Source organism: Glycine soja, chromosome 4 (assembly GCF_004193775.1).
Source record: "Glycine soja cultivar W05 chromosome 4, ASM419377v2, whole genome shotgun sequence".
Taxonomy (NCBI): Eukaryota; Viridiplantae; Streptophyta; class Magnoliopsida; order Fabales; family Fabaceae; genus Glycine; species Glycine soja.
The window spans coordinates 920453-943214 of record NC_041005.1 but is presented as its reverse complement, the minus strand read 5'-3'; the positions used below and the strand labels follow the sequence as shown (position 1 = coordinate 943214).

The following is a 22762-nucleotide window of genomic DNA, read 5'->3' as shown; positions in this document are numbered from 1 at the left end:
CCCGCTATTGTAAGATTATGTTTATCTCTTTTATTTTAAACTATATTTTTGTTGACAAAATGACGAGTCTCTTTTATTTTGATTGATTACTATTTACATATTATATACAATGTGAATTTGCTATCTTTAAATTTTTGCCCAGGCTTTATAATTTTTCTGGCTCCGCCACTGAATACATGAATTTTATTAAATAGTGATAAGATTGAATCATTAGTGAAGTTGTTCATGAATCTCAAATTAATAAAGAATATTTTAGTTCCATCTTAATTATGTCCATTTCATCTAACAACTAACTGATAAAAAAATTTATATCCAATTATACTCATATAATTAAATAAAACAAACAAGTTGACTTAAAGATTATTAAACCTAGAAGCTTTTATAGACAGGGACGGAGATACGTTGGGTTTAGACCTTTTTTTTTTTTTTCCCTCTGTTTTATATATCATTTTTTTATACATGATAAAAAGATAAAAAGCTTTATAAAAATTTATGATATAGGATGAAAAATATTTATTAAAAATCACTTAATTTTACAATCTAATTTGATAAATCACCCACTACTACATATAGGTTGTCCTCTATAGTTTAAAAATTATAATTTAATATAAAAATACCTATATATCAAAAAGAAAATTTAACAAAGTACCATTGACTTCCAATAACAATTTTATGGCTCAAATCTCTGGGCTTATAAGGCGGTAATTTATTTTACATATAAATTACGTAGTGTAACTTGCAAATATTTTCTAGACGTGTTAATATCTATCCAATTAGAATTACATCTTCAAATTATGTAAGCCTACTTTAATATATATGTGAAACTTGTGTATAAGTGTATAAAATTCTAAAGTTTAATTTGGTTTCTTTAACTAACCCTATATATAAAATTGTCTTAATATGTTTTTACGTGTTAAATGACTATTATAATTATGATTTTATAAAATAATTATTGCCTAACATATAAAATTCTAAAACAATAAAAAAATAGAAGTAGTCTCCTCTCTATTTCTAATTAGTTTAGACTAATGCTGAACCGTTTTAAAAAACAATTACACTGATATTTCTCTTTCTACATATGTAAGGGCTTGGACAAATTCGTGTTTGAGAATTTTAGATTTAAGCAAAATGTTGCTAAATTTTTATATCTTTTATTTTACTTTAACTTTTTAAGTTGTAATAGTGTTGCCAAATTTTTATAATCTTATATTTTTATCATTTTACTTTCAATGAATAATACAATTAATTGTTTATTTTATTTTGTAAATAATTAATTTCAAATCTAATTTTAAGTGGTTTTATTTTTTAAGAAAATCTCACAATAATAATAACAAAAAGATATTGTTATTCAGAAAAAAAAACAAATATTTTATGTTAATAATGTTATATCGATGCTGATAAAGGAATATCTATTATCATTAATGCATGTATTAATAATAGAATTTAATCTTTTAATATGATATAATACCTATTATTATAATAAAACTACTATTCAATTATTTAAGTTAATAATATTTTTTTCAAACTTTATTGTGTTAGTCCGTACAAAATGTGGGATCCTGGCAAAGGAAATGTCTTAGCGGCGCGAAGCAAGCTCAAGCTGGGCCTGGACTTACGTTAAACCTACACTTAATTCATGGGCATTTTTTAAAATTAAATTGACTCAAATCTTGTTTAATTTATATTAACTATACTAAATGATAGATTGAATGAATTTTAAAATTTATATATTGAGAGCGACATATCATAAATGTATGATTATAAAATTTTGATTAATAATTTTGTAGTCGACAAAAAAATAAAATGAGAATTTTTGAATTATAGTAAACACAATTTTTAAAATGAATTCTACTAGAATCTTAAAACTTGACCTGCCTGTGAAGCAATTTCCATAGTTGTTAAAATTCTTTTTTGTCTGAATTCTCTTTATTCATCTCATAAGGAAAAAATATCCTAATTAATCTGAAATTTGACCGACTAATAAAATTTGATAAACTCGAATACTATTGGAATGATTCAATCTTAACTTCAATTTATTAATTATTTATATCAAATCACTTGGTTAGATAGTTATTAAAATAAAATAAAAAACTGGAAGGCCATCGTTCGCTGATAGAGTCGATAATGGATAATGCAATTTTAGCCCTTAAGTTAAAATTAATTTATACACACTTTAAAAAATAGCTAATTTTAGTTTGTAAAAAAATAAGATGCACAAATGAAACAAATTTATCCCATAAGTTAAAGTTAGTCTATGCATACTTAAAAATAGCTAATTTTAGTTTGTAAAAAAATATTTTATTTTATTTTCATTTAGTAAATACGTAATTATTGGAAAAGTTGAATAGAATTATTTCAAAGCTATGTGCCTTTCTTGGTGCGCTTCATTTTGCTTTCGTAACAGTTATGGTAGTTTAGGGCAGTTGGACCTGATTACCAAAATGTCAAAGTAGAAATCTGGTTATGTAGACTTTGATGAGCAGTATGACTAGGTACAGAAAGATTACATTTGTACTTCATTTTTCAAGATCAAATCAAAATGAACATATAATACTGGCAATTTCTGATGTATTTCCACCAATGGATCGGAGTGGCATACAGATGTGTTATTTTGTAGATATCACGCGTTACAACTGGCCATCGGAAAATAATATTGACTTTGCTTATATAACCATACAAATGAAGGACTTGTTCATTCCCATCACCCTTTATTATGAACTCAAAAGGCACACGTATTTCCAATTGCACATATACTTTTCTCCCTCAACAGTCTCCCCAGTCCCCACCCCTCCCTGGCCCAAATATTTTTTTCCTCAATAGTGGGCTAGAAGTATGTTTTCGAGGATGAAAAATGCATGTAATATAATATGAACGACGTGTGATCACATGTCTCGAATAAATGATGATAAACATTATTTTTAAAATTACAATTTTTAAGGATGACATGAAAACCAAAAAATATTTAGAGGGTTAAAACTAATTTTACTCGTATATGTTTATACTAAAAATATATTTAAGTCTCTTATTTATATATACTGAAATTACTTAAGGTACATTGTTCAAGAAAATGGTATTCTAAGCCAAACAAAACATCACCTATCTTTGTTAGGGAGGGGAGCTGTGTGTGATCTAACAACGAATGTAACGTGGGAAAGTTAAGAAATCTTGATGGCGTTGCATCTCTCTTGACCTGTTTGTTTGTTTTTTATGTTTTTAATTTTCTTATAGTTGGTGCCTGACCTCTAGCCTTAGCCTAGGTGAATTTTTCCCCATTTCGAACATTAGAATATGAATAAGCAAAGGTATCTGTCTGCTACTTGCCATTTATTTAATCCATACAGGACATTTTATATTGCCACTTGCTAATAAAGTAGATAATGATCAAACATAATTGATTATTGATGTGTCATGTGTGTATTAATATTCAGGGAGAGAAAAGAGGGTCTGATATATATATATATATATATATATATATATATATATAGGCAACTATTATCTTTAGTAGGTATACAAGGGATTTGGAGGGGAACACAAATACATACTAAATTGTTGCACATAAAACAACTCGAGAATACAATGACATGAGGTAGTTTAGTGCCTGTAAGAAACAGGAACAAACCCATATGCTTTGTGAATTAAATGCATCATATATAGATACTCAAAACACTGATTGAGATCTCATGGTCTCTCTCTTCACAGTCACATTTGTCTGTAGTCCATAATCTTCTCAAGAGTCCCTCCCTCACTTCGCCGACTTTAAAATTCTATCTTTTTCAAGCAAATTAAATGGTATTGTCTTAAGGCTTTTGTGTCTTTGTTCTTAGTGATTGTTCCAAAACCATCATGTGATATTGCCCCTCTTTATCCATTCACATCTTATTTTTCTCTAGTTACGTTTTCAAGCTATATATGGGCTTCCTTCTTTCATGTATATAATTCTGGGAGCATCATTAATTAAAGTCATAGGACGATGTAGGGTCACTCTAAAATTAAATATCAGAGTTGTTGGTGAACACTATGCAGAGCACCTATATGATGACGAGTTTGAAGGTGCTTGATATGAGAACTGCCATATGTTAACAAAGGAATTAGTATTTGGCAAAATTTCTCAAATTATTTGGAATAATTGGAATCTAACAGGGAGATGAAGGTGTTATAAGATAAAGGCTGCTATATTCATGTGAGCAGTCGTTACAAGTGCATCTTATCCCTATATAAGAGTTATATAGGCATCAGTTAAATGAATTGAAAAAATTGCTTTTGAATGTGTTTGTCCAAAACACTTGTTCAATTGAGAAATTTACAGGTGCACCGAACTTGGGTAAAATGACCAAAAGCTCTTAAAAAGTAAAAAAAACGTGAGACTCGTTGCATGTTGCCACTGTCATGCCATTAACTGCGTGTACGTCAGTATCTTCTTATACATGCATTTGTACATTGGATTTTTTATGAACAAAAGTAGAATGGCCACGCTTTTAATTTTTAAGGACACGAATAAATTTTTCTAAAAGAATTTATAAAAAAAGAAATAAATTGATTCTCTAAGCTAAAAATAGCTTATATACAAGATTTTAGAGAAGATAATTGTTTTTTACTTTTTTAAAAAAAAAACTTATTTTAAGTTATGTATAAGTGATTTTTAACTTGTAAAAGAAATTTAGTTTTATTATTTCTTCTTATTTTCGTCTACTGAGAAACTTTTCTAAAAACCAGAGTAATTAAGTTTTGTTCAGCTTCACCTTCTCGCAGATAGCTGACAAGGGACCAGATATATCACGCTGCAGCTGCAGCGGTACTGCTTAGCAATTGTAAGTTTGGCATGTTTAATTTCCACCGCTTATGTTGTGAATTTTTATCATTTGCATATTTTCCATTACGGTCAAAAAGCTATAATAAACTGTATTTCGTCCACATTCGAGAATTATTGAGGCTGCAACAGACAACAAAATTAAGAATTACATATGTTGTCAGAAGTAGGCTTAATGGCTAGCTAGGGTCGGCATTGAGCACAAAGTATAGCTTGAATGTAGTACAGACTCCATCTAACATGAGCACAAAGTATATATATCCAAGGATCCTTTCATTCTATCAAGTATTAATCAAAAAAAACAGCGGTCAAAATGGTCAAATCTTTAATAAGGGTATAGTTCAAGGTGCATGAATCGTGAATGTACGTACCCAAACACACCAGGTGCATGTATGCTTCAATCTGTGGTCCAATATAGAACATAGTATGTGTTTTCTTGAAACAGAAACAGAATTGCCAACGCAGAGTGGTGAAATCAGCACAAGACAGGGGTAGAGAATATATATAGCCATCAAATGACTTTAGTAAGCCATGCGGGCATCCTTCTAGGATATTTTGGCCTCAATAGTCAATGGAACAGATATCATGCATTTGATTTTTCATTTTTTTTTTTGTTGAGAAAATTCTGTCTTTTCAAATAAAATTATTTTAAATATAAACCATCCCTAGTACATATGTGACGGATAGATCCAACACATGTATAACATGTTTGAAGGGGATGAAAATCAAAGCAAAAGAAATATATTGAGATGAAATGTGGAGAGCTCGAGAGAAATTGTGCATATGCATGCTAACAGCTAGCCAGCACGCAGCTAGCTTGTTGCTTGTCTATTCTGGATTCTTCTAAAATCTTGTTATGTCTTTTTGCCCAACTGTCCACCTGATTAAACTGTAGATTATTATAGATATCATAACAAAATTTCGTAAAAAAATATCTCGAGAAATTTTTTATGATCAAATGAATTTTCAAAGAGAGAATAAGTGTTTTAGTTTACTATCAACCACAAGTTTCACATTCTTTTCTTTGATCCATAAGAACTAAAGATACCTATCGGAATGTTTACAATAATTCTCATGCATCTACTCACCCAATTGAGTTAGACTTCATTAATCACTAGTTTCACATTTGATGCAGTACTCATACAATCGATAACGGTTAAGAAATATTTATCAACTGTGCCACATTTTTCTATTAAAAAAAAAGTTCAGTATCCCTATGAAACTAGTAAAGACACGAGGAATGTTGTGTTTGTGGAAGATTTTCGGGATTTTGGATCCCGTTTAATTGTTTATTTAGTCTTTATACTAGTAGTGTCTTTGAATGGTGGGAGATCTAATTTGAATTGTAAGCTAGTATGAGTATCAGTATTTTTCATCTTTTAATTATTAACTATTATTCTTTATTTCCCTTCTTTTGACAATGTATAAGTTTGGTTTGTCACACTCAAAGGAGCATCCTTCACGATATCTTTCCAGCGATGTAAATGTTAGAGGAGAATATTTGTGTTTCAAATTTTAATTTACACGGCAGCAAAATCTATAATTAGATTAATTAGATGTTGATACTAATGTAACATTATTCGTCAAATTTATTTTTATGATTGACTGTTGTGAGAAAGAAATTTATTGCTAGCTGTTGCATATAGTCATAGTCATATAGAACAGAAGACAAAAAACACTATTCTGCTGCCATTAAAGTAGAGTATATCATAATATTCACATGCATTGGCCGCCAGCATGACAAGTAGGGGAAACTTTCGGTGCGAACTTAAAGGTGGGTTCGAACGTCAGTTGGTTGGAACTTTAAAAGAGATTCAACCTATGGATGAAGAATAAGAGAAATGCTAACAATGTATTGTTTAACATGCTCTTTTGAGTATTTTTTTATTACTTAAACCAAGTTAGAGTAATTTTCTTTTTGACATTTTAAAAGTAGTAAGATTTTATTAAAAACATTTATTAGGTACTTAAAATATAAATGTATAATAATTAAAGTTTAATTTTTAAACAAGGTTAGCGTAAATTTTGTTTACACTGTTAATTAATTAAAAATAACCCAAATATGACTTAAAATAATTATAATAAAAAGCAACAATCATCTTAACATATATGGTACACTATAATTTTTGACACATACTTACTTAGAGAAGGGAACTCTTGCACTGATTGGCTTGCAGAAAATGGAGCCAGGAACAAGCACATGTGATTCACAATTCTTGTCCATGACATTTGCTTTCTGTTATTTAATTTTAGCATATGCTTTTTAGGTGTTTTCTTTGTTAGGCCTCAGCTGATTCTTTCTTTTCACACTGATAAAAGAATACCTAAAATTCATATAGTTTTTTCTTTTTTAACCAAATCTTACTGCTTTTAAGAAGGGAATTTGGTGTGAATGTAGTGTTGAGCACGTCTGGCATTTAAGAAGTCAATGATTTATCTGTTCTTTGTATATATACTGATCAATTGCAAGTGGACCAGACCAAAGTAGATATGGATAGTAACAGGCGCTTCCAAGTACCAAGAAAATGGATTCTCTCATTTAGAATTTTCACAAACTTTTTACATTAAAAAATTTGCCTTCATAAAATATGACAAAGTTGTACTTATTTATTGTTGATTAGAAAAGAAATAAATGCAGAATTGTTACTACATACTAACAAAGTTCATTCTCCGACTTCTTCCTTTCTGTGTACATTGGATCTGCTGCTCTTCTGCGTTGCCACATGCCAATCTGATAAGATAAGGAGAGAAGAAGAGATCTTCTTCCCAATCATCATTGGGATTTTAATTGCGTGATTGGTCCGAACATCAGATTCTCTACCGACAGTAGCAAATGGAAAATCGAAAAGAAAAGGAAACTGGGGGGGAAAAACAAGAGACCTGAAACTCTGAAACTGATATCGCAGGGTAGTATGATCCAATTAAAGTCGTGACGTTTTTCATCAATAGTTTGATTGACAATATTAATTCTAACTTATAATAATAGTACTTATTTGATTGCGATAGTTTAATTTACTAAACCTATACTAATTTTTTGGAGGTGTCATATGATATGATGTACCCCCCTGAAGAATAGGGAACGTGCCTAATTAGTTAGCACGATAGCAATATATATATATATACATCCGGCGTTTATCTAGGGTGAGGTTCCAAAAAAATAAAGCCCTTTGACGGAGGATAATTAAATTTTACAGTATGAAGAAAAGGAGGTTGTCAAAGAGGTACATAAGACAAAAAAACGCCCCCAGATTACATAAGGTTGATTTTATAATTAATAAAATCAACCATTAAAAATAGGAAGGAACGGAACCATTTACCTGTTGGCTGTTGCTGTGCTTTTAGTTTTAAGCTCATTTCCTACTGCATGCAAAACCAGTGACAGTGTGAGGCCATTCAATTTTAAATATGTGGCAATTTTAACTAGTTGATAGTTCGATGCGGAAAAATGTTAAGCTAACGTGTATTATAAATTGTTTGATAAAATTAAATGCTGAACTAGTTGATAAATAAAAAAATAACAGAAATAGATATATTCATATGATATTTTTATATAAATTTTAATTTATTAATAAAAAATTATTTTACTATTCATCTCATTAATAATAATATATTTTAATTTTACTATTCATAAAAATGACATATTTCTTTTTTTCATATTATGTATTTTAAAATACATTAAAATATTTAACATCAAATTTAAAATAAAATGAAAAAAATACTTTTAAGTAGACATAAATGGTTTCAGAAAAATAAAAGTAAACATAATACTTTTATTATATATGTTAATCAGTGATGGTTAAAATATCTTAAAGTATAATTTTAAAAATAACAGAAAATAAACAGTATAATATAAAATATTTAAAAATTATATTTATTATAAATTTGAGTTATAATATAATAAACAATATATTTAAAATATTTATTTATTATAATTTATTAATTTAAAAATATTTATTTATTATAAAATATATATTACAATTATGTATATATAATAGATACACTAATATGCTAGTTATAAAATAAATAAATGAAATATCGAAAAAACCGTTATCCAACTCAGAGGTGTTATAAACTCAAATTCCACTTGTCTAAGAATGGAAGCAAGAGACAAATATAATAATGCCTAAACAGTAAACAGTGTTGGACACAAGTTGATGAAATAAAACTAACGATCGGAATGATGCTCTTAATTTGGTCTGAGAATTGAAGTTAAATGGCATTAAACATGGGTAGAAACTAGAATTGGGAGAGTACAGTGGAAATGATGCTCTTAATTTGGTCTGAGAATTGAAGTTGTCGTCTGTAGGAGGATGCTGGGTGATTTCGCTTGGCGGAGGAGCAACTTGTGACTTGTGAGTTGGCTGCGACTACAAGGGAAATAGTTTCTCTGCTTTCTTATGGCAGCATATTTTTATTTTGCTGATCCAAATTAATTAACAAGGTGGTGACAGTGACTTGAAGCATGATAAAGGTGGAGAGAGGAGAGGCCCATTAAGTCATGCCACTCTCATATTATATTTCCTCCAAATGGCACCATAAATTTGCTAGCAAAGCATGATTTAGACTATTGACTCTTCATTTCAAGCTGTTGTGGGCCTTTTGCATGGCAACCAGATGCTGTGCACGCTACCCTCAAATTATCTCACTAACCTTGCAACAACTGGTTCCAACCCATGACTTCCTTCCCTATTTTAGAAATTAAGATCAATTAATTATTTTTAAGAGAAAATTTAAATTAATAATATATATAGTTAATTTTATTAATGATGAAATTCTATGTTGACAAATAAATTTTATGATAAATAATAAAAAAATAAATAGAAAATTCACCTGATATTTTTAAAAATGTATTTAACTTTAATTTGATCTCATACTTATTTGTAGGGTAAAAAAATTAATCTCATACTTTGAATTACTATTTAATCATAGTTAATTATATATGATTTGATAATTAAAGTATTATATTCTCATTTTTATTTATATAATCATCTAATCAGAACCTATTATATATATGATAAATTTATTAAGTTTGATGATAATTATTTTAAAAATTATATTAATAAAAAACTAGGTATAAAAATATTTTATACAAGTGCGTGCAGAGTATTAAATTTTATTTTAGTATTAATCTTCTCTTTGTATTTTTCGCATAATAAAAGTAGGAATTGTAACTGAATAGGAATAGCATCCACAACAGAACGGATTTTGAAGCCGTCCCATAGGGGTGGTGGGGCAAGTTTAGTACCTATGGCTGAATCGAAATCAAGTTGCCAAGCTTCGATTTCGATATCAACGGGGGTTTCTATTTTTGGAACGGACTAACAAGAGCTTAAGAATCTTCACCTGCTATTGCTAATCATCAACCAACTGTGCTTTGTACCTTAAAACACACGCGCGTGGCTTGCACGCCCTTTATGTTTGGACAGTATAAAACACGCGCCGCCTGTCTTTGTCGGGGATTTCTGCAACTTGGTGGGTAAGTCATGAGAGGACTCATTCTTCGTTTCCCCACGTCACGTGACACGCATCATCTGACATGTCAAATCCGAAGCTCGACGAATCACCACGTGGAAGAACCCCACGTGGGCGAAGAAGTAGATTGGACATATTTCCACGGGGCCCACAAAAAACATCCAACACAAATGCTCTGATTCGTCTCAATAATAGCTAATTAAGGAATAAGTGTGTTGAATGATCACAAATTAATCCCACATTCTTGCAATTGAAAGACTTGTACATTTTTAATTTAGACACTGATGCATTGTTTGGTTTCGTAAATGTTAAAATGTGTAAATCAAAGATTCTATGTGGAGACGTAATGTTTGACTAGATAAATTTTCAACACTAGTATAATTAACAAAAAGGATGGTTTGGTTGATGAGTGATGATGATTTAGTATTAAGTAGTGGGTGGTGCATTAGGGAGGGAAAGGGCATGGCCCGTTTTGGGAGGGGTGAGAGTGAGACAGGCCCACGTGGCAGTCATGTCAATGGGGTCCAACGCCCACAGGCTCGTTTTTTGGACGGATCTCTCTCTTTCTCAACTTCTAATCTAATCCAATTCTTGTCTCTCTTCAATTAATTCACACTCATTTTTTTATTCTCGTCATTACTTATTATTTTTCCTCCTCCACTTTATATATACCCCATCCCTTTTCCACTTGAGCCTTAACAACATTTCACTCCTAATTCTCCTTCACTTGACAAAAGCTTCGTGTGTATCCACCTCTGTCTTTCCTTTCCTCTAAAGTATTCTTTTACAATATATAACTGTAACTACTTATTTCCTAAGAATTATAACTTACGTAAAACATGTTGGGCTATGCGAACCCGTCGGGGAATCTGGCTGTGGATGGAGACATGACAGTGTTGGAAAGACAGAGGGCGAGGATGAAGTGGCAAGAAGAGCAAGAGTACTTTTCTGGAAACAGCTTCAACGGTGTTTTTTCTTCTTCTTCTTCTCTGCACGTTCCAGATTCCATTATGGTGGCTGCTGACTCCGGTTGTGCACTTGCTGAGGTCGTGGCTCAGGCTCAGCCTCGCTCAATCAATAAGCCATCTGCTGCTCCTGGGCTTCATGCCAATTCTTCTTCTATTTCAAGGACTTTTAGTTGTCCACCTGCTCTGGTGGACCCCGAGCCCAAGCCCACTGACTCCTCAATTGGGAAAGACAGTTTCAAGAAGAGGAAAACTGACAAGCCTCACAATCCCAAGGTAGGTGTGTGCAATTTTGCCTAGAGAAAAAACAGAACATGTTGTGTCAGAATTGGCTAAACTAACCCATGAGAATTTTTTGTTTAGGTTGTTGCAGAAAATGAGAACAAAGACAAGAGGATCAAAGTCGGCGCTGATGATGGAGAATCCAAAATCACCAAGTGTAACACAATAAACACAAATACCAACAACAAAGAAACTTGCACAGATACTTCAAATTCAAAGCAAAATTCAAAAGCCTCCGAAAAACCTGATTACATTCATGTCCGAGCACGTCGGGGCCAAGCCACCGATAGTCATAGCTTAGCCGAAAGAGTGAGTAGTAACCTTTTTTTTTTTTTTTGTTCTTTCTTTCTCTTCAATGCATTTCTCTCTCTAGATTTTGCTTCTAGGATAGTAAAGTAATCATTCTATTTCGGTGTTTATGCAGGTTAGAAGGGAAAAAATTAGTGAGAGAATGAACTATTTGCAAGATTTAGTACCCGGTTGCAACAAAGTCACGGGAAAAGCTGGAATGCTTGATGAAATCATCAACTATGTTCAATCTCTTCAACGACAAGTTGAGGTAATTAAGAGTTAGGTTGATTCCTCTTTGCCTTTCACATTGATCTATTCAAAATTCATGTAAACCTCACTTCATATGCAGTTTCTCTCAATGAAATTAGCTGCTGTGAACCCAAGGCTTGACTTCAGTATGGATGATCTATTTGACAAAGATGTAAGGGATCTTAATGTTTTTTCTTTTAGCTAGCTCAATTGTGTTCTCAGATTCTGACATATTTGATCTGAACAGGTGTTTCCTACTTGTGCTGCAAATTTTCCAAACATTGGAATGTCATCAACATCATCAGACATTACTAACCCTGCCTATCTTCCGTTTAATTCACCGCAGCAAATTTTTCAATATGATGGATTAGACACGGGGATTAACCCTTCTGATGTGGGGCTTAGAAGGACCATAAGTGCCCCCGTATCAATGCCTGAAACATATCTTCAATCGTCCTGTTTCACAGTAGGTTTCCTCTCTGTCTTTACCTACTCCTTGTTTGTTATATTGGTCACTTTTTTTTCTCAATTTGATCTTATTTATGTGTGTTTGCAGCAAATGCTACCCTCCTCAACATGGGAAGGTGATTTCCAAAACCTTTGCAATTTTGATGTTGATCAAGCACGAGCCACATCTTTCCCTTCTCAGCTGTTATCAGGTAACTATAAATTTGTGCCGTGTCGGATCACTTTTTTTCCTTAGCTTGCTATCTTAAAAGCAGAAAGCAGAAAGCAGAAAGCATAAAGCTAAACAGAGTGGATTTTAATAAATGCGGAGACCTTTTTTATTAATCAAAATAATGATAACTTTTAATATGGATCTGTTAAATCATTCAATTATACAACTTAGTTTTCTTTTATGTGCTGTTTTTTTTTTCTTTCCCTTCACCACTATTTTTTACTCCCCACTATTTAGAAAGTTAATTGTATTTTACCAAATAAAATGGATAATATTAAACAGGAAGCTAGCAATTAAGTTCTTAGGCAAGTTGGATGAATAGGGTAGGACAAGGATCAATGGTTTTCTTGAAGCATCTTACCTAGGGGATTGCAAATTGGACCTGTTTCTGCTTGTCATTTCACAATCTTTCTTTTAAAGACCAATCAAAATAATTACCCAGTTCGGAAGTAGTTACACTTGAGTACTCAATATAAATGCTAAAAAAAGTTGTTTGACATCTCTGCAGGTCTGGTTGAAGCTGGCAATCTAAAGATGGAGATGTAGACTAGAGCTTCTATTTCCTACTGCAACTTATCAAGATTCTTTTTGTTTTATTTTCAAGTACATAGCATATATAAATTGTTTGTAACTGCTCCATAATATAAATAAAATTTATTAATTAATACCTGTTAACTTCACTCACCTTCTTTTGGACGTTCAAATTATAATATTATCAATGAAAAAAAAACATAAAGGTTGATAACGATCAGCAGCCTAATGAGGGACCCAAAAACTAATCTCAGTTTACATAAGAGCGTTAGTCTCCCCTTGTCTTTACTATCTCCCAGTATTAAGAAATTTTGGTAAAGCGGAAATCAACATGAACTGGAAACGCATTTCATGTTAAAGTGTAAAGCATAAACAAATACTTAGTTGATTACACAAGCCTTTATATCCACAAACTTATAAGGGATCCACAAACTTACAAGAAGAGCATTCGGAGAATTAATTTTAAATGAAATTAATTTTATAAAATTGAACTGTTAAAATTCATTTCTAAGTAATTTATGTTTGATTATTTTTATCCTTAAAGTAAGTTTGATACAAAAATTTAGTATAACTTATTTAACTTTATTTTTTTTATGACTCCTACTTAAATAGTGGTTTTGAGGTAAAATCAATTTTATCTAATAATAACCAAACATCTCTTATTATGTTTGAATAAAAATTGGTCTATCAATTCCTGTACACAATTTCAAATTTGAATACACAAAATGAAGAACGAAGAAATGCGTGTTTGAATCCCACGTGAATCAGACTTGAATGTGTGATTATAAAAAGACACTCCTTATAATTTTAAACCAATTTTCAAACATGTTGGAAATTATTGCTTTTGAAGTAAAAATATTTTTGAGTTCTCAAATCCAAATATACTCTCTACATTTTTACAAAATCAAGTTCGACAGAAGTCAAAATCAATTCTTATGGAAACCAAACACACTCTTTAAATCAACAATCCCTTAAAAAGAATTCATATTAAATCTATGTTGGCAGGCAATACCTGCAAATCATGTTCAAAACCAAATTAACTGAAAGAACCTTGGAGATACCTTTGTTTGTCTCTGTGTATCTATATTTGTTCCCTTCAAATCCAAATGATTACAGAATAAGATGTTAAACTAAGATATTACTCTTTAAGGAACTAAATGAACCCTGGATCCATGATTGAATTAAGTATCACTTACCCATCCCATTTAGTTAGGTGAAGCAGAAAGAAAACACAAAACATGCAAGGGAGAGAGGGAAGACATGAGGTTGATAGTGGACCTTCACAAAGCAGCAGCTTTTGCCCGTTTGGGGACAGAATAAGGGGCCTCTTGATTGGGACAGTGATAGCTAGGCCACAGAATGATGAATACATAGCTCTAAATATGGGGTGGAGAAGAGGGGGGATGGGCAGACACTTCAATTTATTAGAATGATCTTTTGTCTCTCAAGTACCCTAAACAATTGTGACTCACTTCAATCAAAACTCCCATTTCTTCTCACGTCTCAATGGTTAAAAGGATACAATATGGTCACCCCAGTTTTTAAAATGTTTAGAATAGTATCGACAAAGGACACTCCCGCGAAAAGGAAACGATGTTATTGTTAGCATTGTTCGTTTTGAGTTCTTCAATTGCTTACACTTCGGGACATGTAGTCATGGCAACCAAAAGCCAAATCTCCTAGTTCATTGATGTTGTGTTCCTGTTTCTATAGTTGAAGAAGTTCATGACATGATTAATACGTACGTGAAATTGGATTAGTTAATCATCTTGATATATAGTTAATAATATCTAGCTAGTAAGTTCATTGATATGCCCTTCCAAATAATTAACAGACATAAATATTGGGCGTAGATTCATTCATTCATGTCTTAATATGCATGAAAGGAACATTTCAATGTTTGGTTGCATCAAGGGTGAATTTAATTTATCTTGGAGTGACTAGTGCCTAAGCTAAACTTCACTTTCACAGTGACAATGGTGGACCTGTCTCATTCATACCAAAGATTTTGTTGATTCTTTGTTCCTGCGGATAGGGAGAGATGATATTGGAAATTGCTTTCACTGGCCCATCTTCACTGTTTCTCTTCTTGTGTCTCGCTCTCTGCCCTTTCGTTCACATGGGGCGCCGTTCACCACTTCCTACCTCATAGAGGCTAACCAAAACCCACAAAGATTCCCTTCCTAGCGTAGCGGCATCAAAATATATTTTATTATATTATATAACTTAAAAACCCAAAATCAACTTATATATAGCTTCCATGTTTCATGTTTGTGTCTTCTTCTTCTTTCAAATATTCGAAATCTTAATCACATCCCCATGCTGGATCAGGTTCTAAGGAGTGGAAGTGGAAGCATTTGGCCTATAACATTCTCAATATATACTCACTATTGTAAAATATTTTTTCAGAAAAGATATACTTCCATTCCCTGCATACATCAGAAAAATAATTTCTTACATTAGATATGATAGTTGTTGGGATTCCTCCTTAATTGGAGAGGATCTAGAAAATTCTAGAGTTTTCTAGAAAAGTATAGAATTTTTTAGAACATTTTAGAGAACTCTAGAATAGTGTAAAATATGGAAGAATATGGAAGGGAGTAAAATAGTGTAGAGACTCCTAGAATATGTGAAACATCCTAGAGAATTAATCTCCACCCTAGGATACAAGTAATCTCCATCATTCATTGTGGAGGTGGAGTAGTATAAATAAGGATAAGAACCTTCATTTCTAACCATCCAAGAGTGAATCCACTCTTTAGAGTGAGAAAACTAAAAAGTTAGAGAACCTCTTTGAGAGAGAATTATAACCCTATTATTATTTTGTACAGTGGAAGAATCTCCATATTGGAGAATTATAATCGTGTAGTGGAAAAGTCTGAATTTTTCCCAACAATAGTCATATATAACTTTTTTTTAAGAAGATATAATATTGATTGAGTGATTAAGAAAGAAGAAAATAAAGAAAAAATGGTAGATTTAATTTTCTCTTATTAAAAAAAATTAACAAACTAACAAATAATATTTGTCAATAAACAATATATAGGTTATTTTTATGCCGTGGAATCATATATAGGTTTGAATTCTTTTTAGGGGACATTTTTGTTTAATAAAATTTCAACTCTTAAAAGAGACATTTGATAGAAAGAAATTTTTTCATGTTCAAAGATCATGATTATTGAAAACCATGAATTATGTGATCATGTTACCTGAGAATACATAAAATTTGTTTGGTTGGAATTATATATACGTTTTCTTTTATGCAGTGGAATCATATATAAGTTTGAATTCCTTTGTGACATTTTTCTCTAATAAAATTTCAAACCCTTAAAAATGAGAGAAAACTTAAATAGTAAGAAAAGAAAGGTGTGAGATTTCGATGGTGGTATTTTGACCGAAGAACAATCTAACTTAAGAGGATCCATTTCCTCAATTTAAAATATACTCTCTTAATTTAACTTATTAGTCTACTTTCTTAATTTTAATTTAACTTTTAAAATATTATAAGTAAATTTTTATAATGTCAATTTTTTTCCTTTTAATTTTTAATTTATCTGAAAAACTATACATATCTCCCCTTATAACTTAAATATTTCATAAACACTTTTAAATTTATATTTTTAAAATTTTTAGAAAATGAATCACACGAGGAAAAAAACACAGAATATGTCTTTTTTCACATGGTTTTAAATGTTTATCCCCGTTTTTAGTCCAAACGTTAGTCGAATTTCATAGTTTCATGTAGAGAAATCTAACTGGACAAGCTTTATGTCTTGTTTGTTGATAAAAAAAATGTTTCATGTCTTAAAATAATATTAAAAAATTCAATATTGTGTCTTTAAATGAAAAATAATCACTATTTTAAAAGGAAAACATTAATTCAAATTAAAAATTAAAGAACCAAAATAAATATTTTAAAAGATAAAGAAACAAAACAATTAAATTACAACAAAATAAAGAATAAAATTATATTTTAGCCTAGCCTATTTATTACTTAACTACTAGTTGTATGAGCCCCTATTTTATTTATATCAACTAGGCTTCGAATATTCTGGTAACTTTTTTAAAACCCAAACAACATTGGGCTTTAAACCACTAATTGAGAAAGGCACGACAACCGAAGCTATCCAACTCAGGACTCATCTTTTAAATATATATATATATATATATATATATATATATATAGGAAACCCAATTTAACTTTTAATTGGAGAAAGGTGCCTATGGTATTTGTGCAGCTGAAATCTAAGCTGTTAAAAAATTTGAAATCAATTATACAGCAGATAAAACAGAAAATATAGGAAGAGTCACTGGATTAGTTGTAAGAACTGATAACTATACTATGTATGTTAGTTAACATGATACATTAAATTTTTTTATATCGAGCTCTATGTCTATGTATGCAAACTATTCCAGACGGTTTGATAAGGGCATTCAATATGCTCGTAAAAGCCTTGTCAAGTAAGATTGGAGATGCCATCTCCTTGACTCCTTTATACCAATTTTATCCAATGGAAAATATACTCGTAAAAGCAAACAGAGACAGACCATGGTGGTGGAATTAATAGTTACAATTAGATTTTTGAAAATGGGAACATGGGCAACCAATCAATTGTGACTTTCCAGAAAAGAATATTAATAATCACAGCATGTGATGCTCTTTTTTCTTGTTCTAATGAATTAGAAACAATCTTCACACTAGTATTTGATAATAGATACACACGATAAAACAAATGCGATAATAAAAACACAGCCTTTTACAACATAATTCGACTAGAGGATTGACGCATCTCCAGCCTCTGTGAATCAAAGAAATGAAACTCCTTTAATATTCGGCTGCAAGAAAAAAATGTTGAAAAGAAAGACTAAGGCAACGATGGCACACCTTTTCCAGGAACAATAACAACAGGTGCTGCTTTACAGTGGTGAAAGCAGTACTCACCAACACTTCCCTGTAGCACACTGAAGAAAATCACAAGAAGATGCTTCAGTAACATGATAACTGCTGGTTTCAGATAGAGGGATTGTTGAACCAAACCTTTGAATCAAGCTTCTGCCTCGGGTCCCCATAACCACAGCTGCAGGTTTGATCCTCTCTGCTTCCTTGCAAATTACTTTTCCTGGATCACCTTCCACAATTCGAGCTACTGTTTTCACCTGTATTTTATATCTTATCAATTGTGATCAATCATAAAAGTGAATTCACAAGACGTGGAATTCCTTGTATTCAACTAATAAAATGCTGGAAGGGATTAATAGTTTCATACTACATGCTAAGAGAATCATCATCTCAACTATTAAAAAGATGTTTCAACTTATGGCATCAAATCTGAACAATATTGGGGAATGTGGAATTTCTTAGAAAATTGATGCCCGCGGTTCATGTGTTTCGGGCAATAGATATTTTGGCACAACACATTTCGTAGTCAAGTTAATATCAGCAGCTATATTTTAGAATAAAAATCATCCATATATTGCGGAATCTCTAATTAACAAGTTATTACCCATAATTCAGGCCTTCAACAAAAATCTCTTAATAACAATCCACATCATTGTTCATTGCAATAATATGATATGGTTTTATTATATACGAGTCTCAACTCTCAAGTGTCAAACAGAATATGAAGTCCGAAGATATATGGCAAATGACAATACTTGTGGCCAAATTGCCCAACATAGTTTCTTTTGCGGTCAATAGTTTAACAATTATTTTTGTATAAAAAATGGTAAGATTTGAATAATAGTCAAAACAATTCATAAAAGAAAAGAAAAGAAAAGAAGATGCTAACCATTAGTACTTGAAAAGCCTCAATGGCTAATTTCTCCATAAGACCCTGGGTTATGTCGTAGACAACTTGGTTATGCAAGTCTGAAAAAATATTAAAGAAAAGATAAATGAATTTCCACAATAAGAGACAAAAAAAAAGTGGTGGAGTAAGTAAAGTAAGGAAGGAACCGGAAACGGCGTGAACGAGATGGATGGTATCAGCGAGCCTGCAAAGGTGAACCAGAGCCCAATCGAAAGCATGTTTGGTATTGGGGCCATGATCTATGGCTATTATTATGTCCCTTCCTCTTCTCCTTTCCCCTGTTTCCCTCCCCAGCTCTGGCTCGCCCACCACTGCTATCAGAGAAGGAAGCCTCACTTCTCTATAGTTGTATTCTTCCTCTTCCATCACTGTCTCCATTCCTATACTCATAAGACAATTAAACAAACATAAGTTACTTTTTTTTTTGGGCAGTTAAGGGTATTGCTCAAAACATTTATCCTATGTATGTTTTTGATAGACAGGAAAAGCAATTTTTTTGTTTATTGAAGTTAACTTTCTTATGATTTATCTTTTTTTTTTCTTTTCAATCAAATAAAAAAAACATCGTTATACTTATTTTCTCTTAATTTTTTCTTTTTTTTTTTCCTCATTCTAAACTGATCTTTAGAGTATAAATTATTGAAAGACCAAAAATCACATTTATAATTTAAATAATAATTACTTTTCTCTTATGTTACTTAACAAATGTCCTTTAAATCAATGAGCTGGCCCTTTCTCTTTATCCTGTCCATAGCCGTCTAAACAGTCGTGTCCAAATTGAAAACGTTTCCTGCATGCACCCGTTCATTCTTCATTGGCCTCCACTTTAAATCTTTCTTCATTTCTATTATTTATACGCTACTTTCTCTCCCAAGATTCTCTATAAGATATTAATAATGACTAAGGATAAAGTTTAGAATAAGATATGTAAAAAATATAATTTATCGAAACAAATGGATGGCAGCCTTTCCACTACCCTCGTGTAGTTGACTCATAATTTATATTGACAACGGCACCACAATACAACATGTGGGACTGTTAAAGAAATACTTAAATTTTATAAATTTCTAATTTAGGATAGGTTATAACTCTACATAACAAGCCATTCATATTTGAAAGAAATGAAATGTATGCACGCGTTGCTATGTGATTTTGTTGAAATTCCAATTATTTACTCTCATAAATCATATGAAAGACATCAAAAGCTGGGGGATTTGACAATTTTGGGTGTTTTTGAAAAACATTTAATTGATATGGGTTGATTTTCGAATTATTTACTTGTCATAAGTGATTTTTATCATGTCAAATTTAGATGATGTTAGTCAATATAGTGTCACCAATTCCTTTTTTATCATGTAATGAATGACTATTTATTTGTCATAAGTGACTTTTGGACTTGTCAAATCAATTGATTTTATCCAGTGTTCATATAGTGATATATCATCTTGTTTCATGTCATCCCTTCTAGCTTGTCACAATAGGTCGTGTCACCCCGATAAGTGTTACACAAGAAACATCACCCTAATGGTTGTCTCCTTTTCATTTTATATTTAATAATTATAATTAAATAATTTTAATAGTTAATGTAATTTAAGTAATTTTAATTTTAATACAAATGACTTTAATTAATTTAATTTAAGTAATTTTAATAATTGAATAATTTAAGTGATTTTAGGTTTTAATAATTTAAATGAAATGAATTAGTCCAAATATCAATGTGCACCACCTATTCATCCAAATTGTCCACAAGAGTACACCAAAATCAATTGTCCAGAAGATTGACATCAATTTGTGGTAATTTCATCCAAATTGTCATTGTAATTATTATAATGAATTTCAATTTATTTTTTATTTCATATATATATATATATTACTATTTAATAGAAAAAATTATCAATAAATAGAAACATATACCTAATAAAACCATTAATCCTAAATCATAATCAATATCTCTAAAGCCTAAAGACCAAAAATTTATAAAATTAAAAATAAAATTCAAAATTAATTAAAAACACTTAAATTAAAATTATTAAATCCTAAAAAAACCACTTAAATTATTTAATTAATAAAATTACTTAAATTAAATTAATTATTAAAATTATTTAATTATAATTATTAAATACAAAATAAAAAGAAGATAACCTTGAAGATGATATAACACCAGTTAGGATGATACCATCTCATCTAACATGAAATAGAAACAAACTATATGTTATAACAAATATTATTATAAAAGTTACTTAAAAAAGTGACATAAAGTAAAGTGTTATCACTCATTACATGACAAAAAATAAATTAATAAAGTCACATTAATTGATAACATACAAATTTGATGTGACAAAAATCACTCATTATATGTAAATAGTTTGAACACCAACCCATATTGATAAAATGTTTTTCAAAAACATCCAAAATAGTCAAATGCCCCAATAAGGTTTCGTACTCTGTGCATACCTGTATCTTAACGAAAGGAAGGAAGAAAATGGTCATCATAGGAAGAATCAATTTGTTATGGTATAATACTTTTATATATATATATATATATATATATATATATATATATATATATATATATATATATATATATATATATATGACATTCTGGGACCTTGCCCCTATTGGATACTTGCTTCTTTTTCTTTTTCGAACAGCAAATCAATTTATATTAAGATGAAAGCATTGAGAATAGCACAAGTAGTGGCATCTCACATGCAAAGCATTAGAGAGTTATAAAACAAAGAACCAGTACAAGTGCATGTGCATAAGCAATTACAACCCTTTGCCCCTATTGGATACTTGCTTCTCTTAGTTTTTCTAGGAAGCAACTTTTATCTAATTCTTAAATAATCGCTTTTAAGAATCACTTTTTTCAAAATTATTTTTTTAAAAGTTTAAATAAACGGATCCATTATAAGATTAGAAAAGTATTATATGCAGTTTTTTCTATTTTTCCTTTGTTTTTATCTATTTAAACAATATATTTCAATTATATTTTTTCTTTAAACATATTTTTAATTGCTATGAATATGATATGCTTTTTTTATATATAAAAAAATTAGTGCATATATAATTACAATTCTTAACATTATAAAAATCATACATTTAGTTTTTAGTAAGGTAGGTAGGTGATCAGGCAAGCAGATGATTAAATAAGATGAGTATAGGTCAGACCCGCAATTATGAGCCTATGAAGCATCCAATGTTATTAATCATTGAATTTAAGGAAACACAATTTTTTTAAAAAATTCATTTAAATTCCTAAAATTAGTTATTTTTCATTTTAGTCCCTAGTGTACAAACTTAACCTGTGTTTGAATTAAAGTTTGAAAAACATTTCTACAAATTTCAATATATAATTGCAAATTCTGATATACATATGATGAAGAAGAAAATTATTGCTTTGAGAATAAAACTAAATTTGAGTTCTCTCAATTTTAATCTAAACATGTATTTAAATAATAATAATAAATATGTTTAGAGACTAAAATAATAATAAAATGATTAATTTTAAAAGCTTAGAAGCTAAAGTCCGACCCGCCCTCACTCATTTTGATTGTAATGGAACGGGTGAATTTATTTTGTAGCATGTAAATCTGAGTGCTCACAAGATATTACTAAAATACAAACTTTGACGATACAAAATTTATATCTATTTAATCTTGCAACCTTTTCCTTT

The 22762-nt window shown here is 30.6% G+C and overlaps 2 protein-coding genes across 2 annotated transcripts; one reads left to right on the top strand and one right to left on the bottom strand.

Moving 5' to 3' along the window:
• The first annotated feature begins 10965 nt into the window (after positions 1 to 10965).
• LOC114408465 (transcription factor bHLH63-like) lies at positions 10966 to 13425 on the top strand. The gene is made up of 7 exons (XM_028371513.1): positions 10966 to 11520; positions 11608 to 11835; positions 11951 to 12085; positions 12167 to 12238; positions 12314 to 12532; positions 12623 to 12725; positions 13254 to 13425. The coding sequence occupies exons 1-7, from the start codon at positions 11119 to 11121 to the stop codon at positions 13289 to 13291; spliced, it is 1197 nt and encodes a 398-aa protein (XP_028227314.1). The 5' UTR covers positions 10966 to 11118; the 3' UTR covers positions 13292 to 13425.
• Positions 13426 to 17832: 4407 nt separating this feature from the next.
• On the bottom strand, positions 17833 to 19599 carry LOC114408464 (universal stress protein PHOS32). The gene is made up of 5 exons (XM_028371512.1): positions 19233 to 19599; positions 19066 to 19145; positions 18315 to 18433; positions 18162 to 18238; positions 17833 to 18075 (listed from the first exon to the last, which is right to left on the bottom strand). The coding sequence occupies exons 1-5, from the start codon at positions 19474 to 19476 to the stop codon at positions 18050 to 18052; spliced, it is 546 nt and encodes a 181-aa protein (XP_028227313.1). The 5' UTR covers positions 19477 to 19599; the 3' UTR covers positions 17833 to 18049.
• Between the last annotated feature and the right edge of the window lie 3163 nt (positions 19600 to 22762).